General features: G+C 42.1%; 1 protein-coding gene across 1 annotated transcript; it reads left to right on the forward strand.

Annotated features, from left to right (window-relative positions):
- The first annotated feature begins 10,147 nt into the window (after nt 1-10,147).
- On the forward strand, nt 10,148-17,370 carry LOC112942209 (uncharacterized). The gene is made up of 5 exons (XM_069289360.1): nt 10,148-12,721; nt 12,776-13,677; nt 13,923-15,903; nt 15,952-16,868; nt 17,013-17,370. The coding sequence occupies exons 1-5, from the start codon at nt 10,148-10,150 to the stop codon at nt 17,368-17,370; spliced, it is 6,732 nt and encodes a 2,243-aa protein (XP_069145461.1).
- The last annotated feature ends 1,779 nt before the right edge of the window (nt 17,371-19,149 follow it).

Genomic DNA, 19,149 nt, shown 5'->3' on the forward strand with positions numbered 1-19,149 from the left:
AGTCATAGCTTATAACCACAAGAAAAGGATTAGAAGAAAAAGAAACATAGAGTTAAGACTCTTGAGGCACGACTTAAGAATACCAAAGAAGTGAGAATTTTCTAAGAATCACATAGACTCTCATTCATAAGAGTGGCGCACTTCACAATTATGTACAGAACTCTACATAGACGTGGTTTTGTGAGACATAATTTCAAAGATTATTCAACCTCATGCTCTGATACCATGTTTTCCACGACTTGAGAGCACCCCCTAGTCATAACTGGTGTCTTCGTCCTCAAAGAGGCCTTAGACAAGCCCTTAGCATACATCATCACATCATAGATAGAATAAAAAGCGGAAAATAATTAAAACTTTTCATTTGAAGTTCAAATTCACTTCACATATATAAAAAAAGAATCTATAATTGTCTCCCATGACCATCTAAAATATAAGAGTATGAGAAATGAGACATAGACCTTACATCATTCGTATACATCTTATAATAGGAACTTATAATAAAGTCTTTTCATAAGGAAATGTGAAACTAGAATTAACATCTCCATCCTCAGGCTTGAGGACTCACCAACTCGAGGATAGAAATCCAAGTTCTTCAAGAAACGACTAGAAAATCTTCAATGGCCCGAACCTACACTTCGTGTATAAAATAGAAGAGATATAACAAAACACATGTACTAAGTATGGATATATGCAAGTAAAACCTTTGAAGGCATACACAAAGGAACATTTTGTTATAAACATGCCAAGTTCACTTTAAAAGAATTTACGCACATTTCAAGAACATATACAAGTCCATATCACCATAACAAAAAGACATATTCATATTCATGTTCAAGAGTAACATCATAACAAAGCCATAGTCAACATTTCATATTTAGAGTCCATTTCATCAATACATCACAAGACCTTACTCATAACCCCAATCCAAGTCCACTACTACAATGTGTATGTGAAGTCCTATAACCCCAAATAAACCAAGTAAACTAGCAAAGAGACCATAAACATTGCCTATACCAGATATAACATCATATTAAGTGTAGTCAACATCATGAATAATAATTTAGACCAACGTCATGTATATCAAGTGAAACAAACATCACATAATACCAACCATATAAGACCAACATCATATACATCATTCATATGTAAATAAACCACCCAAGAATTCCCCTTAATTTCCACTTGTGTAATGTATGGGTAGATTCCTATACCCTTACCAAAACTAAGTAACACCTCTTAAGTAGTATTATTTAGTGTTCATCTTCTTAGTTTCATTTATTCATTTTACTTTAGGATATGTTACCTTAAGCGACACAGACCATGTGAGCTAACATTGAATCTGGGGTCAACCCCTCACACTGAAACGAGGGTTTCCTACTTGCCAAGGCAGGCATATACATCATCATAGCATTTAGGTGGATCCACTAGCTAGGTTTCTTATGGGGGAACATATTTAAGAAACTTTGAGGTTTTTACTAGAAACCCTTTTTATGCTAATTAGTATTGTAGTTTCAAACTCATATAACATGTTCACTCGTTGATAAGATAAAATTTCCTTTTGAAGTATCTGTAAGTCTTTCTTTACCATTAATTCATAACATAGGTCTTGCGAGTTTAACCCCTCATATAACATGTTCATATCTCATAGGTTATAGATTGAAAAAGTCATTTCACAAACCCAACATCATGTGACAACATTACACCATTTCATTATCATAAGATGCACATAGGAATTACCTCCAATCCCTCATAATAGTACATCTATTATCATCTCACAACCATATTATTCATAGAATGATCGTAAATTTATAAATTTAATCATTCATACTCAATTGACAAACATTACCAAAGATAAGCCAACAATATTGCAATAATAAGTTCATGACCTTGAAGGTCTTTGTAAGACCCCAAAAATGACTTAGGTGAAATTGATCCTAACATGTTGGTTTTCATGGTCTAAGGTCCTAAATAGTTCTATTATATGGTTTTGAGGCAGTGTCTAAGATTTTAGGTGCATTGGAAGTCAAACATCAAGGGACGACCACAATGTTCGACGACTAAGTCACCTATGTGCCTTATATGTGGTTTTGCGTGTTTATGTGTGATTAATGATCTTATAAGGTCCTTAAAAGAGTTATTATAGCATGTATAGGAATTTTGTTGAGTTTCATGAAGTTTGGAGGTCAAACATCCAAAAACATCCATGACGTTAGAAGATGTGCCTTGAAATCATCTTGTGTGTCTAAGCATGTTTCATCAGGTTTTACGTGTTCGTTTTGGATAAAATTCATTTGAAGGGTGATAAAATCATATAAGGTCATGTTTGGGTTGTAAACGTCCATCCAAACATCCCCAAGGACCAACCAAGGGTCCTTGACGAAGGACCCAAACTTGGAGTCAAGACTGTCCTAGGGAGCCCCAAACGACGGAGGTATCAACGGCTCGTGGGCCTATAGACACCCCGTCGGTGGGTGTTGTTGGTAGGGACTGGGAAGGAAGGAGAAATATGTCAAGTCTCTAATTCAACCAACGTAAGGACAGGAGGGTCCGTTTGTAGACAAACGATCTGTCGACTGTCAATCGTTGGTGAGTCTGTGTCCTGCGTGCAGTTCACTTCCAAGTTAGGGGTGAACTTGTAATTTCACCCCAATTCCAAATAAGAGGTGTGGCGGTTCTTTAGGGGTATTTTGGGTATTTTAAACATGTATGTAAGTGTTTAACACTTAGAAGATTTCATTCTTCCAAATCAAAACCCCAAAATCCCTTAGAAATTCCCCAAGACTGCATTGAAGTCTAAAGTCAAAAAAGATCTTGGTGTGATGAATTCAGTGGAGATTTTTCATCAAAGTGAAGGATTAAATTCATCAAGGTATGGATTTTTATCCTTGAAACTCGTTTCATCATGGAGCCCAATTCTCAAGATGTTTTCTAAAGTTTTCAAAGTCTAATTGTACAATTTCATGATTCTACCTGTTGACACCCAATTTTTGACCGGCGCGGTATAAATTAATTATCGAGCTTCCTAAATTTTTCAGATAATTTTAATTAAGTAATTTTATAAATTTTGCAAAAATTAAATAATATAATACATGAATTTTATGTTATTTCAAGTACTTTTGCCATAATTTTCGGGTGATATACATATTTACATAATTATGTATATAAGTCGTATCTCATGATTATTCAAAACCACCAAAAAATATGCATTTAAAGGCTTTGTTTAGCTAGCTTGTTTTAAATCAATTATTTTGAATCATTATTTTATAATTTAAATAGTTATGTTACTAAATGAATAGGTTCGTTAATAGATTTATACCAAATTCGTTTTTAAATCAGTTGGCTATTATATAAATTGAACTCTTCTTCCATTTAATTTGGAAGAGCCAAATTTGGGCCCCTCACCTTATTCCTAATCTCCAGGCCCACTCTCCTACCTCCCAGGCACACCTTCCCCCTTCTCTTCCGCCATTTCAATTAAATTCCCAGGCCCATCTCGACTTACCCATACCCAGCCCAATCCTCAACAGCCCACAAACTCCAGTCCATCTTTTAATCCAACCCAACTCCAAACCACCCGGACCCTCTCTCCTCCCCTTCCTTCCTCCCCAAACGTTTCCAGAACACAACAATTCCCAAAAAACACAGAAAACGCCGGAAACCCAGAGAAAAATGCAGACGCGACAGACCCCCCAAAACGCGACCTCTCCCCGCGTCTCTCCATCACGCTCTCTCCCTTCCTCTCCTCCTCTCCCGCGTCTCTCCCTCACGCGACCCCTTCCCCACGTGAAAAACAGACGTACAGCCCCTGCAACGTCTTCTCCTCTGCCTCGTTCTGTTCTTGTGCAGTGCTTTCGGCTGTGGCAGACCTGCGTTCGCGGCTATGGCAGACGCGCTAGCCATCCCTTCCCCTTTTTTGAAATCAATAGTCACGTTCCCGCCCTCTCTCTTCCGAAACCCTTTTCCCCTTCTATATAAACCCCACCCCTCTTCAGAAGAGGGGTTAGCGATTTTAGATTGGAAATTCGGGGTTGAACATTCTTTGGCTTCTTCTGTTTACTCGACGAAATTTTTTTTTTTGGCTTTTCTGGTTCTGTTTCAGAAGAGTTAAAATTTCAGAGGTTAGAAATTTTGGGGGTTGTAATTTCTTTTGAAGGAGAGTTCTGGCCTTCTTGTTTGTCGCGTGAGAATAGGAGAGTTTCCGGAAAACATTTTTTGTTTCTTGTTTGTGTAGAAGAACAGAAAGAAATAAGAGTATAAAGCAATAGCCAAGAGAAATCGAGATAGCGCGTTCTTGTTCCGGTGATACCAAGCTCGTGGTGGAAGCTCGTCCTCTTTCAAACTCGCATCGTCTCGTTCGCTGCTCCGAAGAAGGTAATCGTCTTCTCCAGACTTTCATTATGTTTTTTTTATTTTTATTTAACCGGGTGTTGTGAATTGTGAGGTCGTTATTGTGATAGTTGGTTTGTTCTGGTTCTTTTTTTTGTTCTGTTTCCATGGCTGTTGAAGAAGTTTGCCCTGTTTTCTGACTTGTTGTTTCGTCTTAGATGGGAGTCTTGGTTTGTCTCTTGGTCGAATATGTGTAGTCGGTTTCTTTAGTGTGTATTCTGTTGTCTCGCACCAAATGGCCTGTTTGTGGGGAACATAGGCTGTCTTATTTGTTGGGTTTGGTTCGAGGTTGAGAGTTTGCCGTGTGTCATGACTCCATTATGTTATATATGCTCGTCTTGCTCCATGTTGAGTTCATGTATATTTGGTTTTTTTTTGTTGTTGTTGGTATTCGTTGAGTCTTGCTTCCTTTCGTCATGGCTTCGATCGTATGCGGAATAATCCACCGTCGACGACTAGGGAGGGAATTTTGTTTAGTTTTGGCTTGTAATATACACTTGCTAGTTTAAACAGTTTTAGCCCTCATCGTTGTGAAAACATGTTGATTGACTAATCTTGTTTGTAATGAGAATAGTGAGTGTGTATTGTTTTGAACCATGTATTTCATTACCATGTTAACCATTTTGACTCTTTAATTAACTAGTGATGAATATGTTAAACACCCGTTGAGTTTCAAAAAAAATATGTTCAAACCCGTATGCTTTCATTTAAATTCGAAATAGCATGTATGAATTCTCTTTCTTTCCTTTTCTTTCCGCGGTACGGTCTTTCGTCACACTAGTTTTTTTATTAAGAATGTATTAGTGTCGAACTTCAATTAATTGGCATGATAATTTGTTATTTCCAGTGATATTTCCCTGTAAGTCTACTTGGTCATGTGATGTCCACCTTCTTAGTGTTCACTTCTGTTACATGTCAATTCGAGGGCATACGTAAATTACGAATTAATCAAAGTTGAAAGATGAGATTGTCTTATAGTTTGCATCTATAGTTCCTAGTTCATTCTTGAGTTTTGTCTTCTTATTCATTGGGTTAAATTTTTATTTGAGTCAGAATCTTTGTTTGCTTGATGTTTGCTATTGTACAGTTTGGCATCCTTTGGTAGTGGATTCATTGCATATCTTTGTTGTACATTGTTATCACAAATTAACAATAATCACAATGATATGCATAAATGAGTTAGTCATAAGTGATAAATAACAATAAATTTTATATATTCTTTGCCTCTTTGTTATGCAAGACTCTTTTGTTTTCATACTGCCTTTATTTTATTTTATTTTTTTGTTTTGTTTTTGTTGTTGCATGTGAAATACCTTCTCGAGTCCATTTTGGGGCTTTATCTTTCTCTACGCATTTGGAAGAGCCGTAAAGGCTTGAAACTCTCTTTATTCGAGTCAAGCCATCAGGATAGACATGCCAAGCAAATGCCCCGAAGACTGAAAGAGCTTGAAGAAATGGATTAGAAGATCCTCCTTCGTCTTTTTACGTTTTTGCATTTTTCTTGTAATGGGCATAAGCCCTTGTTGTTCTTATTTTACTTTTCTCGTATTTCTTTTATATGCTTAGACTAGGACAGGTGGAAAATGGGTTGAAAAACCCAAAAAACAGGTGGGTCCAAAACTCGGTCAAGGCGAACAGAACCCGAGTTTGGACCCAAATCTCTCTCTCTTTCTCCCATCCCTGTTACTTGTTTTATATGTTTGCGTGGAATGTCGTTAGTCAGGGTTAGAAAACTCCAAACCCCTTCGAAACGTCTATCTATTTTATCAAAATTTAAAACTAAAACGGAATCTCAAAACTATGAATGTTTCAAACTTGTAAATTTATCTAGATAAAAACTTTAATTTCAGCTTCGTAAAGATTTACAATTGCAAGAGAAACTAAATGTTTCAAACTTGATAATTCGCATAAGTAGGTCTTTAATAAAGTTCTGTTTAAAAATTTGCAGAAGTTAAAACTAAATAGTCAAATAAGTTAATCGCCGGAAAACCATAAGTTAGCGGAGTGTCTTAGGTGCCTAACACCTTCCTAAGACACTAATATGAATCCCAAACCCTTTAAAAAATTTTCAAACAATTTTCCTGTTTTAAGTTATTTAAAAAATAAGTTTTCTTGATTTTTCTTTAAAAAATTAAGTGGCGACTCCTAAAAGTCGAAAATAAAGCAAATTCTTTTCGAAATAATTTTTTTCGATAAAACAGAAATGGCGACTCCGCTGGGGACTTGGAGGATTCTAACCTTAAGATTAACGTAGTTGATTATTTGTGATTTATTGTTTAAGTGTTTAAATTATTTAGATTTTAACTGTTGCATGCATAACATACATATTCCGTCAAACGACACTTTTTACATTTCACTAAAGGACGATTATGCGGGTTCGCAATCGTTCGTTAACCAAAAATCTTCTCGGGGCACCCTGACGAGTGTAGTTGATTACTTGATAATCAACGATCGTTAATTGTCCCAGCCCAAGTAGTCCGTTTGGGTTACCCATTCCACTTTAAATATAACCCACTCTTAGTCAAACTAGGATAGAGCGAAACTAAATCCCGAAAATAGCGCATTGGCCTAAGATGACCCGACACCCAAGGAGTGTCGGGCCCATTAGAAAAGTCCACCTTGAGTCCAAAGAGCCTACGGCTCGATAGGACGCTCATGTTTGTTGTTTAAATTTGAAGGATGTATTGTGTGTTTAACTAGTTGTTGTATCGGGGGGATTGAAAAATTAACTAGTTGTATGTTTTTGTAGATGTCAAATCAATTCCTTCACTTCAAAATGGTCACCCAGGCACCCGACATTCTTTGAGTATGGTGAAGCAATCTTAAGGAGTGTCAGAAGAGAGAAATCTCGATTTACTTGGGTCACCTACCTTCGATAATGGACTTCAAGGTATGGCCCACGTTTATCGAGGTCATCACCCGATTTTGGGATGATGATAAAATGGTCTTGGGACGTGTGGCAAAAGGAAAAAGCGTCCCGATCATCACATTCTCTTACCAGATAGGCCAACCAAGAACGAATTGAGAGACATGTTATTCCTAGTGAATGCAGATTGGTTAGAGACCAACGACATTCCACTAATGAGGTTTTTCGAGAGGTGGGGGCACGACAATTATTTCAGACTGTTCCCGGACGAATTCCATGATCATAGTACTTGGAGGCAAACTCAAGCTATCGCTTTCTCCGCATGCCTCTTGGGAACTATGGTGTTCCCTAAAGACGAAGGTAAAGAGATCGACACCCGGGTAATAATGGTAGTGAATGCCATGTTCAGAGGAGTCGGTAGAAAATCTGATGAAAAGAAATATTGCTGTTTGGCCCCAGTCATCTTGTCCGACATTTATCGATCTTTGAGCCTGTGCAAGAATGGTTTCCCGTTTTTCCAAGGTTGCAACATCTTACTTCAATGGTGGTTGACGGAACATCTATGCAAAAGAGACAACCCCCAGCCACAGGAGTTGGCCGAACCAAGTCAAACAAGTCCTCTCGATAATTACGAGTTCTACTTGAGTATCCGTAAATTTCCAATTCACACCACCAGGGATGCGTGGGCAAGGGTGTTTTATGACTTGAAAGAAGGAGACATACAATGGGTATTACCGAGCTTCAAGTCTCAGATGATAGCAGCCCAAGGGGCCAAACTGCCATTTTTAGTCCTTCCCGGCATCAGAGGATTGCGTCCTTACAACCCGACGAGAGTAATGCGACAGTTTGGGAAAGTCCAAATCATACCCGTCCAAGGAGATGCCAGCTCTTTCATTGTCGATTACAACGAGAAGGACAAAATACCATTCGCTAAAATTATCCTCCAGGAATGGGCCGGACGTGTCAACATGAAGTGGGAGGTTACCGAAGACAGATATGGAGTTGGGTATGTTGACGAATATAAGACATGGTTGCATAATGATTTGCATGGTGTAGTAGATCCAACACCACGCATAGGTCGGAAAATCGAAGGCGCGGAGACAAGGCTTCAGATTCACGCGTACCATTTTCAGCGAGAGTGGGACCGGAGGGAGCAAGAATTTCAACAAAAGGAGCTAGAGTACCAGCTTCGGGAATTGGAAAATCAGAGGGCTTTGGCTGTGACGTCACAAGAATTAGCTGACACAAGGGCTTGTCTGGTGCGTTTGGACACTATTCTGGATGAGCAGATGAACACCTTACAAGTTGTACCAACATCTTCCAAAGCTGCGTTCGCTGAGCCATACGTGTTCACCAGCAAGTGCATTATCCAAGAAGAAGTGGAGAAGGCCAGAAGAGGAGCTGGATCATCGACCCTTTGACTCCCCTGCGTGGGATTGATTTTATATATGTATTTGCACTACATCACCTTCTTAAGATGTATACCGTTTGATTTTAATCATGTAATGAATGCTGTGATATCTAGTGAAATTTGTTTCGGGGGTACAATTACTTGTTAAATGGCGCAATACATCCTTCAGATCGCTAGGCCTACCCTTGGCAAAAAAGGGTCACATGCATGTTTAGGACACGATATATTTGTTGAAATGTTTATGTGTTATGTTGCTTTGATTGAGGACATCGTAAACCCACTCCTAGCCAAAATCCTACAGAGTATACAGAAGCCAACATTACAAATGTCCGACCAAAAGTCCCAAGTCTCAAGTTTCTCACACAAAATCCATACCATAAATCCTAAATACCGCTCTATCATCTCAGGAAAGTCGAATCACCTCTATGGACAAAGGCAAGAACGTCCGGACGGAGCTCACTGAGGAGGAATTGCGAAGAAAGATCGAGCGAGTCACTCGAGAGATTCAGAAGGTTAAGGAGGAAGGGCTCAAAGTAGACATGATCACGGCGATCTACAAAGCTGCGGTCACGACCTTGGATGAAGATCTGGCGTCGCAGATAAAGAGAAAGAAGGAGGTTGAGATGGAAACCGAAAGCCTAAGGAAAAGGTTGAACTTGCTTCGTTTGGAGATACACGAAGGAAAGGCGAGAGAGGCGAAGATAGATATCGAGACTACTGTATTGTTGGCCAGAAGCGCGGCGCTCGACGAGGAATTGGCGACCCATAGCAACCTTAAAGGAGGAAAATACCTCGCCCGTGATCAGGGAGCAGATAACAGTGGCCCCGGCCATGAAATGATTGAGGAGGATGATGAAGAAGAAATCGTCTACAAGCCTCCATTTCCGACTGTCTGAAAGGAAAGGAATGACGCAGCCACAAGACAGGAAATCGCCAAATGTTTTCTTCTAGAAATTTCAATGTTGTTTTTCAATTCCCTTGTAATCACAATGAAAGAATGAATGAAAATTTTCATCCTAAAATCCAAACTACGTTGGGCCTGAATTCTCCTTGTGAGATACGTAGGCAGCCTTCCCGGCCCGGCCCCTATCACAAAAAATTTTCATTCTCCTCCATGTTTCGGAGGTACAGAGATAAGATCAACGGACGTCGCAAAGCAGCTGCAAGAAGACCATAGCTCAACGTGATTCAGATTTCCCAAGATAGCGCCAAACAAAAAAATTTCTGTTTGTTCAAAATATATATCCGTCCTTATTCGTGGGTTAAGATGTCCTCAAACAAAGCGACTTGTGTGTTTAATCTGTTTGCTGTGCAATATTATGTATTTTGTACTCAAATATGCGCTAACAAATTTGCCTTTGAGTTGTTTTTTCCTCTCAGGTACCTCTTACTGATCTGTGTCTATAAAGCTGGCAGATCACCACTACTTTACCAGATCAAAAGGTCGCGCAGATTCCTTCCCCGGATCAAACGCAATTACAGACATGGGCGACAACAATGAACAAATTAGCCTCACAGATGTCGTGGTGGCTAAGCCCACCGTGGCAGAGCAGAATGAGCTTATTGCGCAGCTGATGCAGCAAATAGCTGACATGAGGGTAGAGATGCAACGGAGGCAAGACACTCCTCCGCCCGGGTTTGGCCCCAACTTTCTCGACGCGAGACCTCCTACATACTTTCCTTCGTCCAACTCGGATCCTACTCAGCACCGTCCATCGACACCCGTGCACGACCCCTCCAGAATAGATGTGACAGCCCAAAACCCCCAATACGCGTCAGTCTCCTATCAAATTCCCTCACCACTCCCAGACAATCCTCCACAAATACCACCGCACCCCCAAAGCATTCCAACAGCCCCATTACCCCAAAATCAAACCCAAAATCCCACCGCCTTCAATTCCCAAACACCGCATCCCCACTTTAACCAAAATACCAATCCCCAAAATTTTCCGCAAAATTATCAAACCGCACAGAACGTGCCAAGCCCTTCTATAGCTCCACCCCTCCCCAAAAGAACCACTTTTCAAGTCCCTGTCCAAGTCGAGCATGAGGTGCACGGCTCCGAGATGGACCACTATGAGGAGCAAGAAAGAGAGTGGAGGTCGAGGGAAGAAGCAAAGGTAGACATAAAGGAGGAGATCAGGAGGGCAATGAGGGAATTGCAATGTACTCCAGACGTCGCCGGGTTAAGCTACGCAGAACTATGCATCCACCCAGACTTGAACCTGCCTGAAGGGTTCAAGATCCCGAAGTTTGATACCTTCGGCGGGGTGGGCAACCCCATGGCACACCTCAGAGCGTACTGTGACCAACTCGTGGGAGTTTGCAAAGATGAAGCCTTGCTGATGAGGTTATTCAGCCGGAGCCTGTGCGGTGAAGCCCTGGAGTGGTTTACGTCACATGAAACTCGACAGTGGTCCAGTTGGAGTGCACTGGCTAAGGATTTCATTGACAGATTCGCATATAACGTCGAGATAGTTCCTGATCGGTACTGCTTGGAGAAGATGAAGCAGAAGCCCACAAAAAGCTATCGAGAATTCGCGTACAGGTGGAGGAAAAAGGCGACAAGGGTGAGGCCTCCGATGACAGAAAAAGAGATTGTGGAGGTGTTCGTGCCGGTGCAGGAGCCCGAGTATTATGACAGGATCATCTTGTTAATCGGCGCCAAGTTCGCTGAAATAGTCAAAGTGGGTGAGACTATTGAAGATGGCCTGAAGTCGGGGAAGATAGCCCGAGTGTCTGCATCGCCTGGATCTTCCGGATTGGTAAGGAAGAAAAGAGAGGAGGTTAACTCTATCTCACACGGGGGAAGAAAGGCCCCCAGAAACTTACCATGTCCCCAAGGCCGCTCCTACACTCCACCAAAGCCTCATCAAGCCTACCGTCCACACTCAGATCATTCCGGCCACTACAATGCCGGCCCCACTTATCCAGAGGCCCATATTGTGTCGTATCAGAATCCGCCCCAAATTCCCCAAAATTTTCCCTCCCACCCCCAAGCTTATCAAGTTCCTCCCTACTACCAGAATGTCTCTCCCAGCTGCGCTAATGTACAACCAAGCTACCGAGCACCATCCCCCGCATATCAAATACAAACCCCAGCATATCAAAACCCCCATCCAAATTACCAAGCCCCAATGCCAAACTACCAAACAAATCCCTACCCCAGAACCCAAGCTCCACGACCAAATGCCCGCAATTACCAACAAGTCCCTCCCCCTCAGCAAAGCGGTTATGATCCTCCCCGGCCGAGATTTGAAAAAAGGCCTTCAAGGAAATTTACCACACTTGCTGAAAGCCGGACCAAACTATTTGAGAGGCTAGTCGCAGATGGATACATCCACCCTGTGGGGCCCAAACCCGTGGATGTCAACTCAAAGTTCTACAGGCTGGATCAAAGGTGTGCGTATCATTCCAACAGTGTTGGACATGACACGGAAGATTGCATCAACCTTAAGCACAAAATCCAAGACCTGATCGATCAGGAGGTAGTTTCTCTTCAACCGGCGGCGCCAAACGTCAACACGAATCCGTTGCCAAATCATGGGGGTGGAAACACCAACATGATAGAAACTGACGAAGATGAGCGTGAAGCCAAGAGAATTACTCCTGTTGTTCAGGAGGACTTGGAAAGGGCTGTCACTTCTTTAAGCGTCAAGGAAAAGAGGGAGTTTTTTATTCTGACACCTGCAAAAGTTGTTGCCTTGGTGCCCTCAAAGACTCTCCCCAAACCCAAGTTTGTGATAGAAACGGCCGTGGCTCAAGGCATGACTAGGTCCGGAAGGTGCTACACTCCTGATGAGCTTGCTCTCGGAGGACAGAAGAAGGACCATGCTAAGAGGCTGATAAGCGAGGGGGAAGCAGAAGAGTTCTGGAGAAGGATGCAACCGAAGGACTATTCCATCGTCAAACATTTAGAGAAGACTCCGGCTCAGATATCTGTGTGGGCCCTGCTGATGAGCTCTCAGTCCCACAGGCAGACCTTAATGAAAGCTCTTGATGATATATACATGCCCTCAGGCACAAGCAGCGACAATGTAGCTGCTATGATTCACCGAGTCATTCAGGGACACCGCATCAGCTTCTGCGATGATGAGTTGACGTCCGAATAGAGAGCCCACAACAAAGCTCTACACATCACCGTGGTATGCCGCGGAAAGATCGTCAACCGTGTTTTGGTAGACGACGGATCTGGCCTAAACATATGCCCCTTGTCCACGCTGAAGCAGCTGAGGTTTGACCTCGGAAAGTTGGAGAAAAACCAGGTCAATGTGAGAGCATTTGATGGTGTGCAGAGAGAGACGTTAGGAGCGGTGAACTTGATCATCCAAATGGGCCCCGCAGAGTTTGAGGCAAAATTCCAGGTGTTGGATATCGACACCAGCTATAACCTCCTTTTGGGAAGGCCATTCATTCATATGGCTGGAGCCATCCCCTCCACTCTTCACCAAGTGATGAAACTAGTATGGAGAAATGAAGAACTAGTTATTCACGGGGAAAGGAGCCATTCAGGTAAGCAGGTGCCGATCTTGGACGAGACGCCGCAAACTTTGGATTTCTACACAGTGGAGTTGGTAAATGCCACCGATGAGGGCTTGGCACCACAGACTCCCATGCCGGCCGTGTACAAAATGATTGCCACGGTAATGCTGCAGAGCGGATTCGAACCAGGTTCCGGACTAGGAAGGAATGCCCAAGGGATTATCAAGCCAGTTCCCGTCCTTGCTCAGGGATCAAAGTATGGTTTGGGGTACATCCCCACAGATGGTGATATGAAGATGAAGAGGAGAAGGGATCAAGAGTTGACTAAGCCGATCCCGCATCTCTATCACTCCTTTCCAGTTTGGGAGCATGCCGAGCCTGAAGACGACGGGGAAGGAATCTGCGACCTGTTCAATGAGATCAATGCCGTCATAGAGGAGGAGGCTGAGCCAGCTGGCTTTCGTGATGCTGAACCGGGGGAGATGCTGAAAAATTGGATGTCCACACCAATCCTGATATCCCGGACTTTTGGGTAGAAAGGAATTATTTTGTGCATGCCAAAATCGGTGGTCGTTCGGAAGAGGCCCGAGACCCACCATTTCTGCATTTTCTTGATTTTGAATTTTGTTATGATTGTTTAAAGGGCGACATGGACTTGTGCCATGACCCAAGTTTGCATTTTGATTCAATTTAAATGAAAGCCTCTTTATTTTGACTTTGTTTATTCGATTGCTTGTTATATTTTACTTTTCTAATTTTGTCTGTTTATGATTTCAGTAACGTAAGTTACAAACCTGCCAATGTCATGTCATGTCATGAGCTAAACGAGCAAAATGAGGCAAATGACGACGAGGCTGACGACTACGACGAAGAAAGTGGGGAACCAGACTATGTGGTAGAAGAGTTTCAACAGTTCGAGAATCTACATAAACCGAATCTGGAGGAAACGGAGACGGTGAATTTGGGAGATTCAGCATGTGCCAAAGAGGTTAAGATCAGCACTCACCTGAATGAAACTCATAAGGAGAGCCTGGTTCATTTGCTTGCCGAATACAGCGATGTGTTTGTTTGGGAGGTCGGTGACATGCAGGGGCTGAGTACTGATGTCGTATCTCATAAGCTACCTATCAACCCAAGGTTTGAGCCGGTGAAGCAAAAGGCTCAGAAATTCAAGCCTGAATTGAGTTTGAAGATTAAGGAGGAAATCACCAAGCAGATAGAGTCTCGGTTGGTAGAAGTAACGCAATATCCCACCTGGTTGGCGAATGTCGTTCCGGTCGCCAAGAAAGATGGAAAAATCAGGATTTGTGTTGATTACAGAGATCTCAACAAGGCTAGTCCAAAGGATAATTTCCCGTTGCCAAATATCCATATTGTGATTGACAACTGTGCCAAACATGAGATGCAGTCATTTGTGGATTGTTATGCGGGTTATCACCAGATTCTGATGGATGAAGAAGACGCAGAGAAAACGGCCTTCATTACACCTTGGGGGGTATATCACTACAGGGTGATGCCGTTTGGGCTCAAAAACGCCGGTGCCACTTACATGAGAGCCATGACGACTATCTTTCATGACATGATTCACAAGGAGATTGAAGTGTACGTGGACGACGTCATAATTAAATCCCGCGAGAGTTCGGATCATGTGACACACCTGAGGAAATTCTTTGAACGTTTGCGTCGGTACAACCTAAAGCTAAATCCCGCCAAATGTGCTTTTGGTGTCCCAGCTGGGAAGTTGTTGGGGTTTATAGTCAGCAGAAGAGGTATTGAGCTCGACCCTTCCAAGATTAAATCAATTCAGGAGTTACCTCCGCCGAAGACGAGAAAAGAGGTGATGAGTTTCTTGGGGAGGTTAAACTATATCAGCCGGTTTATAGCACAATCGACAGTGGTATGTGAGCCTATCTTCAAGTTGCTGAAGAAAGATGCCCCAACTAAGTGGACTGAAGAGTGCCAGACCGCTTTCGACGCTATCAAGAGCTACTTGTCTAACCCACCAGTATTGGTTCCTCCGCGAGAAGGGAGTCCTTTGTTACTGTATTTGTCTGTCTCAAATAACGCCTTTGGATGTGTACTTGGTCAACACGACGAGACGGGGAAGAAGGAAAGGGCTGTCAACTACATAAGCAAGAAATTTACTCCGTACGAGTCTCGCTACACTTTGCTGGAGAGAACATGTTGTGCTCTGACGTGGCTGGCCCAGAAGCTAAGGCACTACTTGTCGTCGTATACTACATATCTTATCTCCAGGATGGATCCATTGAAGTATATTTTCCAGAAAGCGATGCCGACCGGGAAGTTAGCTAAATGGCAAATGCTGTTGAGTGAGTTTGACATTGTGTACGTGACTCAGAAGGCGATAAAGGCACAAGCTTTGGCTGATCATCTTGCGGAAAATCCTGTTGATGAAGAGTATGAACCTCTCAAGACATATTTTCACGATGAAGAAGTGTCATTTGTGGGTGAAGATATCTTTGAGGCTTATCCAGGTTGGAGATTATTCTTCGATGGAGCGGTGAATCACCAGGGTAAAGGTGTTGGAGCAGTCCTGGTATCAGAATCTGGTCAGCACTATCCTATGGCGGCTAAGCTACGATTCAACTGCACAAACAACATGGCTGAATATGAAGCTTGTATTCTCGGTTTGAAAATGGCCGTTGACATGAATGTTTACGAGTTATTGGTTATCGGAGACTCAGACCTTTTGATTCATCAGGTTCAAGGAGAATGGGCTGTGAAGAACCCAAAGATTGTACCTTACGTACAATGTGTGTAAAATTTGTGTAAAAGGTTTCGCAAGATCGAGTTCAGGCATAATCCCAGAATACAGAATGAATTAGCTGATGCTCTTGCCACCATCGCTTCAATGATCAAACATCCGGATACTGATTACATCGACCCGTTGGATATAGACTTGAAGGAACATCCAGTCCATTGTTCACATGTTGAATCAGAACCAGATGGTTTGCCTTGGTATTTCGACATAAAGAGGTACTTGGAGCCTGGGACATATCCAGAAGATGCGGCATCTAATCAAAAGAAGTCGATATGTCGTATGGCTCTCAATTTCTTTTTGAATGGAGAAGTCCTTTACAAGAGGACTCCAGATTTGGGTCTTTTGAGATGTGTGGATGCTGCTAAAGCCGTGAGGCTTATTGAACAGATACATGTTGGAGTTTGTGGTACACATATGAACGGGATTACCTTGGCAAGAAAAGTCCTTCGAGCCGGTTATTTCTGGATGACTATGGAGCATGACTGTTGCAAATTCGTGCAAAAATGCCACAAATATCAAGTGCACGGCGATTTGATACGGGTGCCACCTCACGAACATAATGCTATGAGTTCACCTTGGCCATTTGTAGCTTGGGGAATGGATGTCATCGGTCCTATAGAGCCAGCCGCTTCTAATGGACACAGATTCATTTTAATTGCCATCGATTATTTCACCAAGTGGGTGGAAGCAGCCTCTTACAAATCGGTAACCAAGAAAGTGGTGGCCGACTTTGTCCGCAACAATCTGATCTACCAATTTGGAGTTCCAGAATCCATCATCACTGATAACGGTGCAAATCTCAACAGTCATCTGATGAAAGAGATATGTGAACAATTTACGATTATTCACCAAAGGTCAACTGCTTATCGCCCTCAAATGAACGGAGCTGTAGAGGCCGCCAACAAGAACATCAAGAAGATTCTGAGGAAAATGATTGACAAGCAGCGGGGTTGGCATGAAATGTTGCCATATGCTCTACTGGGTTATCGAACGACGGTCAGAACATCAACTGGGGCTACTCCATACTTGCTAGTATACGGAACAAAAGCAGTCGTACCTGTTGAAGTCGAGATACCGTGACTGAGGATCATCCAAGAAGCTGAGCTAAGTAATGCTGAGTGGGTTAGCAAACGGATTGATCAGCTAACTTTGATTGATGAGAAGAGGATGGTCGTTGTTTGCCATGGCCAATTGTATAGACAAAGAATGACTCGCACTTTTCACAAAAGAGTAAGAGCCAGAAATTTTGAAGTTGGTCAGTTGGTTCTTAAGCGTATTTTTCCTCATCAAGACGAGCACAAAGGAAAGTTCACACCAAACTGGCAAGGTCCTTACATGGTTCGCAAAGTACTATCTGGAGGTGCTTTAGTCTTGTCAAAGATGGATGGCGCTGTATGGCCCAAACCTATCAACTCAGATGCTGTCAAGAGATACTACGTGTGAAGTTTCGCTTTACAATTTTCTTTCATTTACTTGTAATCGTTCTATTTTCTTGTATTTGTTCGAATTTAAACTCTTATCCCTCTTGTAACGAACTACGTCTGACCTGAATTCTCGAGAACGAGATACGTAGGCGGCCTGTGTCGGCTTCGGTCACCCCATTTACCCCCTTAATTATTTCTTTGCATTTGAACTACGTTCGACCTGAATTCTCAAGAATGAGATACGTAGGCGGCCTTTGTCGGCCTTGGTCGGTTTCTTTGTAAAATTTATTATTGTTAACCGTTAAGGGGAACTACATTTGACCTGATTCCTGCCGCAACGGGATACGTAGGCGCCACAAGGGCTCGGTCATGTATCTCGTAAGTTCTATTTCCCCTTCTACAATAGAAACTGGGATAGAATCTTTGAGAGGGACTCAAAAATTCTCCAGAAGGAACCTTCTCTTTAGCGGATCAAACTAAAAACATTTCGAATTTGCGACTGGGACAGAATTTTTGAGGAGATCTCAAAAATTCCGCGATTTGTTCGGTTACAATGGAAAGATGAGCAAGTCCGGAATGCCTCTGAAATTCATTCGACAAGCGTCGAACTCAAAAGAGCTCGTTAAGCCTGACATGACATGACTTAGCAGTGACTTTTTCAAGATACTATTTTTTTTAAAAAAAATTGTTTCTCTTAAAAATTTCCCTTTTATATTTCATCTGTTTTGGCATAAGATATTTTCTTATCTATCAAGAGTCGGGAAATCGGGAAATCAACCGGAGACATCAAGACAAGGAGCAAACAACCGAAGGGATCGACACAGATCAGTATGTTTAAAACTGACAATTTTTCTGTGGATGCAGGTCTATAGCTTCGCTTCAAAATCGGCCGAATTCTTCCGTCTGATGAATACGGAGAAGGAGAAAACTATCTCCAAAACCAGTGATTTTATTGAAAGCAGGAATATCGTTTGCGTCAGGATGCTTATGAATGTGTTTGTTTATTTCAAACCATTCTCAACAATGGGAAATTTACAAAATATCTAGTCAGATTCAAAGGTGAATCAAACGGGAATCTCAGCGAAGATTTCGCGATTTCTATAGATAGCGCTATTTGCATTGCGTTATCAAAGCAAGATGATTATTGTCGATCAAGACCATGCATTACCTCAGAAGAGACGGTTATGCAATTATTATTTTATCATTATCGATCAAGTCGATGTATTATTTGGAGATCGTCTTACCGTTACTATTCACGGGGGCGATATAAATATTCATGCATCGCGGAATCATGCATCGCGAAAATCATGCATCGCGAGTTAATAATTATGCATGACGAGAAGATTTCATGCCTCGTCAAAATTTATACATCGCGAGAAGAATTTATGCCTCGCTGGAATTCATGCATCGTGGAATAATGCATCGCGGAAATCATGCATCGCGAGTCAATAATTATGCATGACGAGAAGATTTCATGCCTCGTCAAAATTTATACATCGCGAGAAGAATTTATGCCTCGCTGGAAATCATGCATCGCGGAATCATGCATCGCGGAAATCATGCATTGCGAGTCAATAATTATGCATGACGAGAAGATTTCATGCCTCGTCAAAATTTATACATCGCGAGAAGAATTTATGCCTCGCTGGAATTCATGCATCGCGGAATCATGCATCGCGGAAATCATGCATCGCGAGTCAATAATTATGCATGACAAGAAGATTTCATGCCTCGTCAAAATTTATACATCACGAGAAGAATTTATGTCTCACTGGAATTCATGCATCGCGGAATCATG

The sequence above is a fragment of the Solanum lycopersicum genome, chromosome 9, assembly GCF_036512215.1.
Source record: "Solanum lycopersicum chromosome 9, SLM_r2.1".
NCBI lineage: Eukaryota > Viridiplantae > Streptophyta > Magnoliopsida > Solanales > Solanaceae > Solanum > Solanum lycopersicum.